The 9,287-nt window shown below is 31.4% G+C and overlaps 2 protein-coding genes across 2 annotated transcripts; one reads left to right on the top strand and one right to left on the bottom strand.

Annotated features, from left to right (window-relative positions):
• The first annotated feature begins 832 nt into the window (after window positions 1–832).
• Window positions 833–1,504, top strand: LOC132609134 (copper transport protein CCH). Its single transcript, XM_060322988.1, has 3 exons — window positions 833–989; window positions 1,095–1,170; window positions 1,285–1,504. The coding sequence occupies exons 1-3, from the start codon at window positions 981–983 to the stop codon at window positions 1,416–1,418; spliced, it is 219 nt and encodes a 72-aa protein (XP_060178971.1). The 5' UTR covers window positions 833–980; the 3' UTR covers window positions 1,419–1,504.
• A 1,085-nt stretch (window positions 1,505–2,589) lies between these two features.
• On the bottom strand, window positions 2,590–5,540 carry LOC132609133 (protein EARLY RESPONSIVE TO DEHYDRATION 15-like). Its single transcript, XM_060322987.1, has 3 exons — window positions 5,157–5,540; window positions 4,252–4,367; window positions 2,590–2,987 (listed from the first exon to the last, which is right to left on the bottom strand). The coding sequence occupies exons 1-3, from the start codon at window positions 5,365–5,367 to the stop codon at window positions 2,928–2,930; spliced, it is 387 nt and encodes a 128-aa protein (XP_060178970.1). The 5' UTR covers window positions 5,368–5,540; the 3' UTR covers window positions 2,590–2,927.
• Window positions 5,541–9,287: the final 3,747 nt, after the last annotated feature.

The following is a 9,287-nucleotide window of genomic DNA, read 5'->3' as shown; positions in this document are numbered from 1 at the left end:
TTCAAAAATCATTTCTTTTTTGATTCTATAAAAATTCAAGTTTCATTTTTCAGAAGTGTCTGGCTATGTAAGGCACATAAATTAAAACAGCTTATATTGAACCATTGCTGGTCGTCGGCGTTGGACTCGATTGCCAGTGTACCAGAGACGACACATGTCCAACAAATCAAAGTATTCTTGAAGAACTGCACTACTCAGTCACAGAGAAGGTTAGAGAAGACGGGTTTCATTAAGAAGAAGGGAGCAAAGCGTTGATTTTAATTGAACCGGGTATGGGTATGGGTCGTTTAAGTGGATACCGGATTATGGATTGAATTAAAATTAATTAAGGAATAGTTTAAAATAAACCAATAGAACGATGACACGTGTCTCTCCGTTAAAATGAGGGGTATATTTGTGCCAAAGTATAATGTCAGGGGTATTTTTGGACCCAAAGTATAACGGCAGGGGTATATTTGGACCCAAAGTATAACGAGGGGTATATTTAACCCTTTTCCGATAGTACAGGGGTATATTTGGCCCTTCTCCGATTTATAATACTTCATTTGTGGTTTTGGAAAGTCAAAGTCAAAATTTAAAAATGTGAATTACTTTAATTTGATTTAGCGTCTCAAAATTGCAAAAAATATCAAACGTATTCGGATGAATGATGTATAATACTATAGTTCTGTTTATCATTTCAAGGATATTAGGGTAATGTCAATTTTCACGGCCCTGAATGAAGGAAGACTAATGCCTACGCGTCGAGGGAAAAAGGGGTTTAAAGGAGCTTTTGGCAAAGTGAAATAATCCCCTATCACTTAAAGAAAAGAATCTTATACCCCACTACTTTTCTTTAAATATTTTCAACTTTCCTCAAAACATTAAATCATTCATCATATTTGATATCTTCATTCTTCTCTTTACTACTACTACTAGCATCAGTTTGGAAGATTGTTTGGTAGCTGCATATTGAGAAGCTTTGAAACGTAGCAACTACAATGGCCAATGTTAGTACACCTCAAAACCATTCGTCTAGCAGGTTTTTTAAATCAAACTTCCAATATTTCTGTTGAAACAATACTTTTGAGATTTGCTTTTCATCTTTACATTAGGTTGTGGAGCTTAAAGTAGGTCTGCACTGTGACGAATGCATCAAGAAAATCTTGAAGGCAATCAAGAAAATTGAAGGTATGACAAGTCTTCTTACATCTTCAAATTCCTAAAATTTTCTTCAACCACCCCTAGAAATGATCTACGAAATTCTATATTTTTAATTTTTTTTTCCAATTGGATGTGTGGCAGATATTGAAACGTATGATGTGGATACACAACTAAATAAAGTGACAGTAACTGGAAATGTGACAACTGAAGAGGTCATCAAAGTTCTTCACAAGATAGGGAAACAAGCAATCAACTGGGATCAACAATCAAGTTAATAGTTAATAAGCCAGTGAGCCACTGCTTTATTGGAGAGTGTAAGACGACCTTGCAATTTCATATTATAAGAGTATCAACTTATTACAAGTTGTCCTGGTTTGATCTTTATGTATTCTTATTATATTGCTCCTGTCGCGGAGATTTTGGAAGTACTTCTACATTCTAAATCCCGACTGATCAACCAAAATCTGATATCTAAGGTACTAATCACAGTATTTGTATTAGAGTTTTGTATTTTTACTATTTTACCTTTATCTCTCTCCAACAATATAGATTATAAAAACACGTAATATAAGGATAAAATGAGATAAAATAATTAATTTTATCTTGATTTTGTAAAATACTCCCTCTGGATAAAAAAAAGTGGAAGGTCCACTTAGGGCATCTCCAACCCATTGCACCATTTTTTGCACTAAAATGGTGCAAATTAACTCCAACTCATTGCACCATTTTTTGCACAAAAAAAAAATATTCTTTTTATATTCTTCTCTCTTTTATATTATATCATTTTTTTTACTTAAATTTTATTTTTAATTTCATAAAAAAATCCTTTTTTTTCTTTTTTACATATTCATCCCATGTAATTCATAATCCTTTGTTATATAATCATTTAATATAAAATTATTTTATATCATAAAATTTTAAATAATATAAATTGTAAGCAAATATTATACGCTATACATATTAATGGATAATTCAAATAAAAGTGAAATCATTGATAAAATATAATTAAATAAATACTATTACATTAAGGTAGAATTTATTTTAATTTCTACATAAATATTCAACTTCCATGATTAGTACGTTGCTCCCATAAACGCTCTATTAATGCATTACGAAGTGCAAAATGAGCATCTTTGTTCTTAATTTTTTTGTGTCGAGCTAAAAATTATTCAAATCGATAATTTTCATCTACTACCATTTCTATTGTTGGAGTTGCACCTTCCCAAGCATCTTGAATTGGTGCATTAAGATCACGCTCATCCTCGATTATCATGTTGTGCAGTATAATACATGATGTCAATATATCATGTAGCACTTCTTTTCTCCAAAAACGCGACAGCCCTGCAATAATTGCAAAACTCCGAATGCACGTTCAACATCTTTTCGACATGATTCTTGTTTCGTCGTCGAAATATTTCTTCTTTTGAGATTGTGGCTCATGAATGGTTTGCACAATTGTAGACCATTTTGGATATATACAGTCAGCTAAATAATAACTCACATCATATTCATTTCCTTGAATAACATAATGGGTGAGAGGAGCAATACCTTTAGCAAGATTGGAAAACAGATGTGACGATTCTAAAACATTAATGTCATTATTGGTGCCGGGCATACCAAAATATGCCTGCCATATCCAAAGGTCATAATCAACTACAGCTTCAAGAATTGTTGTTGGGGATCCGCTTCAAGAATTGTTGTTGGGGATCCACTACGACCTGCATATTGTCCAGCCCATGCTGTTGGACAATTTTTCCATCTCCAATGCATGCAATCTAGACTACCTAGCATTCCTGGGAAACCACGTTGCTCTCCGATGTGAAGAAGCCTTGCAACATCGTTACCTGTTGGTGATCATATTCGTTAACTTACAATTTTATATAAAATAATATATACGAAAATTAATTTATAAAACTTACACTCCAAAATTAAGATGTAAAATTAATATTATAAGATATTACATAAAAAATAATTAGGTATATTAGGAATCTAAAATTATAAATTAAAATTTATAATATATTAAATTAAAAGTGTTATATAATAAAAAAAAATATTAATGAATAGTAATGGTGTAGATGAATAGGTATATTAGGAATCTAAATGTAAAAATTAAAATTTATAATATGTTAAATTAAAAGTGTTATATAATAAAAAAATAATAATAAATTATTAATGCATAATAATGGTGCAATGAATAGTGTTGCACCAAATTTGGTGCAATATTATTCATGCACCAAAATAGTGCAAGGTTGGAGCTTCAAAACACTATTGTTTACACCAAAATAGCATTTGGTGCAAAAAATGATGCAAGATTGGAGGTGGCCTTAGCCTATTTTTTTGAATCAAAAAGAGAATTCACTTGTAAGAAAATTTTCTAAATTTTTTCTATTAAATGCTATGTGATCAAATTTTAATACCTATTTAATTAAAAAAAATTAGACAAATTGACAGTTTAGACAAATTACCTATATTTTTTTTTCTAGGAATTAATATTTTGTTAAGGATTGTGCAAATAATTAAGTGGACACTCTTTTTAATCTAGAGGGAGTAAGTAATTTTAATGACTGTGACAACTAATACGGGGCTCAGGGAGTAACATTTGCTCCATTGTGCATATTTTTCTGCTATGTTCTGGCATTTATTGGAAAAGCAAGGTAGAAACTAGAAAGTGCAAGATATAAAACAAAGTTTTGATGCTAAAATAAACCTCAAAAGGCCCACTGAAAACTTAAACAAGCTACTAACGGGAAAATAAAGCTACATGTCACTGTGAGCCTGTTTGGATGCGCTTATGTTTATAAGCTACAAACAGCTTATAAGCTAAAAAAAAAAAATTGAGATGATCTAACTTATTTTTTTTTATTGCTTTAGATAAGCTAAGTCAAACGGACTCAATTATTTTTTTGAACTTATTTTAAGCACAAAATAACTTTAAGCTGACCAGCCAAACACTCAAAAAAGCTGAAAACAGCTTATAAGCAACTTATAAGTCAATCCAAATGAGCTCTATGTACACCAACTGGCTAGCTAATTAACTCAGTGAGTGAGGTGCTTCCGAGATGTGATTAATTGCTCTTATCTTGGCTGCTGAATATGCCTAGGGCTTACCTTAACGTTCACGATTTTGGGCACCTGCTTCCCGTACCTTGGAATTTCAGCAGCAATTCGTGACTTGTTCCATTTCAACACCCCCAAAGTGATCAACTCCTCCTTATTCTCATCTTCTAATCACACAAACAAAAATATCATCAGAATCTATTAGGTAAATTTGTAAGAAGACTGTTTTAGTAGTTATTTGCTCGTTCACTTTTACTTGTCCGGTTGATAAATCAAACCAAAATTTATTACTTAATTCGTAATTTATTTTTATTATTAACTATAAATCTTTCTCAAAATATTGAATTTATTATTTTCCAAGAGTGATATACTCTCTCCGTCTCATATCAGTTTCAACATTACTAAAAATATTCATCCTACAATATTTGTCAATTTACAAAATCAAAATAAAATTAACTAAATTTTTTTCATTTTGTTCATGACATTTATTATGTTTAAAGGTAATTAATACATATAAGACACATAAATAGAGTGTATATTTATTAAAGAGAATTAAGGGTAAATCAGTGAAAACTTAAAAGACGGTGTAAAAGAAAAATATGACAAGTAACATAAGAAGAAGGAATAATAAACTTATCATATTAGAATTAATTACTTGGTCAAAAATGAACAGAGGGAATAATAATAATAATGAGGAAGAACTTAGAGTCTGGTTGGATGGGCTTATGCCTATAAACTGCAAATAACTTATAAGCTAAAAAAAATAAGTTGAGATTAACTTTTTTTTTTTTGTTTAACCGCTTATAGGCTGCTTAGATAAACTAAATCAGATGGACCCAATTATTTTTTTTAACTTATTTTAAACACAAAATGATTTTAAACTGGTCAGCCAAACACTCAAAAAAACTGAAAACAACTTATAAATAACTTATAAGCCAATCCAAACGGACTCGTACTCTTGAAATCGTTGGAGACAAAATCGATATGAGGGAGAAGAGGATCATAAGTGTCGATGTCGGGATCGGAGAAGCATTCACGAAGCCAGTAAAGTCGGAACCATGGAGAAGTGTGGACTAGGTCCCACCAGTGGTCAGAAAAGTCCTCCACTTCACGATATTCTGAGGGAATGAAGATCGGAGCATTGGGATTTAGGGTTGAAGTCCCCATTGTTTTGATGAACAAGATTGGTGATGGTAAAGTGTGATGGATATTATGAGCAGGTTCTGCGCACTTGGTTTCCAGGAGTGGGATAACGCATTAATTTTATTTCTCGGGTTAATCCACTTTGTTTTTCCTTTTTCTTTTAATTACCAAACATTGCTAGAATGTGCAATAGGTAGGTAAAGGCAGTGAAATGGATAAGAACAATGACGCGTAAGCCAATCAATGGATACATGTCTTCGAGCCAATGGATTGAAACAACAGTCACGTGCTCCCTCAACGCTCCATTGGATTACACGCTGTAGGTGCCCCCTCCCCATTGGTTTGCTATGAAAACTTACACACGCGGCTCTGTCTGCCAAAGCAAATTAATTTGACTTTACAAGAATAAAATTTCACTTGACCACTCAAAAAAGTTCTAATACTAACTTGTTTTATATTTTCCATTAATAGTTATTATTGAAGAAATAGCAGTTTATATCTAAGAAAATCACAGTATTAACAAATCTAACTATACTTAATCACATATTATCCTTGAGACATTTATAAAATAAGGAAAAGTTCAAATTTACCCTCCAAGTATGGTTTATAGTTTAAATTTGCTCTTCATTAAAGTTTGGGATCAAATTTGTTCTCTCCATCAAAATTTGGGATCAAATTTGCCCTCCCCGTTAGGATACTTGATAAATTTACCCTTATATGGATTGAAGTCTGACTTGGACTCCATAACACAAAAAAATTAGCCACGTCGGATCCACATAAGCTCCACGTTAGAATTTCAAACCCAATTCTCTTTTTAACCCGTTCTCCAATCTCAATTCTCTTAACCCGTCTAGACTATTGCTGTAGGGCTAGGCATAAACACCGAAAATCGAAAAATCAGACCGAACCGAATTAATTCAATTTTTTATTTCGATTTTTCGGTTAGATTTCGATTTTTTTATATAACAAATTCGGTGTTCGGTTCACCGATTCTTCGGTTTAACCGAAGAATTACTACATAATACAATTTTTTTTTATAACACTCGGAATCTCAGGCGCTATGTTGTGATGATTTCATGATTTTCTAGATAATGATTGAATTCTTTTTAACTGCTCTTCCTTGTTCACGTTCTTAAATATATATCATACGCTGTGATGAATTCATGATTTTCTTGATAAGATGCAAGTCCATCAGGTGTGCATCTGATAAATGTTTAACAGGCCTTTAGTGATATACTCATTTGTGCCACATATTTATATTGAACCGAAATAGTCTGTGGAGCCGAAAGAGATGGTGCAGGGGTGTACTGTGTAGCACTGCTAGGTTTAATGAAGCGACAACTAAAATGATATGTTCTATTTAAATCTCCGATGAATTGAAAGAGCCCATTTTGAATCAAAAAAACATAAAATATTTCATTTTTTTATTGAAAAGAAACAACATTTTACAAGCTGAAAATAGCCAAAAGAACCGAATTAGAAAATCGAAATCGAACTGAATTAGTTCGGTTCGGTGTACGGTGTCTACTTTCAAAAATTCGAAACCAAAAAAATCGAACCGAAGAACCGAACGCCCACCCCTAATTGCTGATACTAAGGCACCATTTAGTAATGTGAAAAGACGGAGTTTTAATCGCATCGAGGTGCACACATAATGCATGTGATAAGATAGGAGGCATGTAAGAAAAATTTATGCAGCAGCAACAACAAATGTTTAATACGACTAAGGATTCGTTGTTCTCTCCAGAAACATAGAATTTATCTGACCGGCAAAACTTTCTTGAACATGACATCTATCTTAAGTGAACTTCGAAGGAGCTAACTTAACTCAGGTGTCGTTTGACCATAAAAATTATTCACTTTTTTCTAGAAATCTTTTTCACTTTTTTCCGGAATCAGCGTTTGGCCATGAAAATTTTGAATATAACTTGAAGCTGTGTTATGGAATACCAAAAACTCAAAAAACTTATTTTTTTAAAAAAAATCACTTTTTTTACTTTTTTACAACTACATTTCACCAAAAACTACAATTTCAAAAATTATGGCCAAACACAACTCCAACTCCCAAATTCCAAAAAAAGTGTTTTTTTTTTTTTTTGTATCTATGGACAAATGGGGCCTCATTGTTGTCGCCTCCTTATCAAAACCTCTCAAAAACTATTGAAGAGAACTGAAAATGGATTTTTGTTGAAGAGAACTGAAAATGAATTTTCAAAGCTTAACTGCACAAATTTATTTTTATGTCTTGTTATCACTTTTGCAGGATCATAGCTTTTCTGATCTTACTTTCGGTATACGTTTAGGAATGTATTATGAGAAAAAATATTTTCCTCTGTTCAAAAATGCTCTGAAGAGTTCATGAAGAAACCTTCACTATGACAAAACAAATGTTGCAGGGGCATTTTCAAAAGAGAATTGGGATTGGGAGTCTACGTGAAGCCTATGTGGATCCGACGTAGCTAATTTTTTTGTGTTGTGGAGTCCAAGTCAGACTTTCATCCATATAAGGGCAAATTTATTAAGTATCCTAAAGTAGAGGGCAAATTTGATCTCAAATTTTGACGGAGAGGACAAATTTAAACTATAAATCATACTTGAAGGTACATTTGACCCGTTTCCCTATAAAATATGGTAAATAATATAATACATTATTTATGTAAATGTATCAAACATTCTGGAGTAATGGGTGTGGTATACTATCCTATACTGATATATTCCCAAGTTTAGAAATATAGAAAGAAAATAAAGTTTCTCATCTCTGTATCAAAATCATGATTCTCGGCTTGCAATACACAAGAATCTCGTAACTCTCGTCTGGGCTATTATTGGTTAAGCAAAGAACTCAGCGAGTCCACTTAACTAGGACTCTGCGATTTAAATGACTCAAAAAGTGAGTTTGTGGATCAAAACAACGGCAAAAAAAAAAGTGATAAAAGTATCTTTAGCGCACTAAATTAGTGCACAAAAGGCATTTAATAGAACGGCCCACCATCTTCCCCACCTGATCGGTCCCCCACCATTTTTTTAAAGAGAAAACCGCCATTAACAAGAAAAGGCCGAGGTCCCACCTTCCAAAAACGTCGTTTTCGTGTTATTTTTTAACCCGAAAGTCAATATTCTTGATATATTTAAGTCAAGGAACAAGTTTCGAAGCTGGGATTTCCTAATAAAGCGGCGTAGAACTCGATTTCAAAAACTCAAAAGCAACCTTTAATCTAGGTATTTTACTATGAATTTTCTATTACATTGTTAAATATATTATTATCCTCAGCATGATTAATGTTTGATAGTTGCGGATTTGGAAAAAACAAAATATTACGCCAAAAAACAGCGCGCAATAGGGTTGTCCAGTGCATTTTTTCGTTTTTTTTTTTAAATTTGTTAATTTTTTGATTAGCTAATTTAATTATTTATTAATGATATGTTAATATTTAATTATTTGTTAATTGTTTGATTAGCTAATTGTTAATTATTCGATAATGATATGTTAATCTTTATTTTTTTTTATTGTTTGATTATAGGAAAATATACTAATCTCCTAATAATATCTTTATTTGTTAATTATTTATTTGTTAATTTATTTATTTGTAAAATTGTTAATCCATGTTAATTAATTTGCTAATTAGTTATCTAATTTTATGTGTTAATCTAATTTTATTTGCTAATTAGTTTTATAATGTTATGTGCTAATTAGTTATCTAATTTTATGTGTTAATGTGCTAATTAGCGGTCTAATTAATTATCAATTGTTAATTAGAAATAGTTAAACCTTAATATCCTTAATATTATATTTGTTAGTTAATTATAGTTAATCCTTAGTATAGGATTGAACATTCTTAGTTTAAGATTAAAAATATCATTAATATAATATTAATTAGTTAATTGTAGTTAGTATAATAATTAATTACAATTATTAATTCGAAAATTTAGATAGTTAATATAAT

The sequence above is a fragment of the Lycium barbarum genome, chromosome 9 (assembly GCF_019175385.1).
Source record: "Lycium barbarum isolate Lr01 chromosome 9, ASM1917538v2, whole genome shotgun sequence".
In the NCBI taxonomy this organism is placed as follows: Eukaryota; Viridiplantae; Streptophyta; class Magnoliopsida; order Solanales; family Solanaceae; genus Lycium; species Lycium barbarum.
The sequence above is the reverse complement of the archived record's forward strand: the minus strand, read 5'-3'. Positions and strand labels throughout refer to the sequence as shown.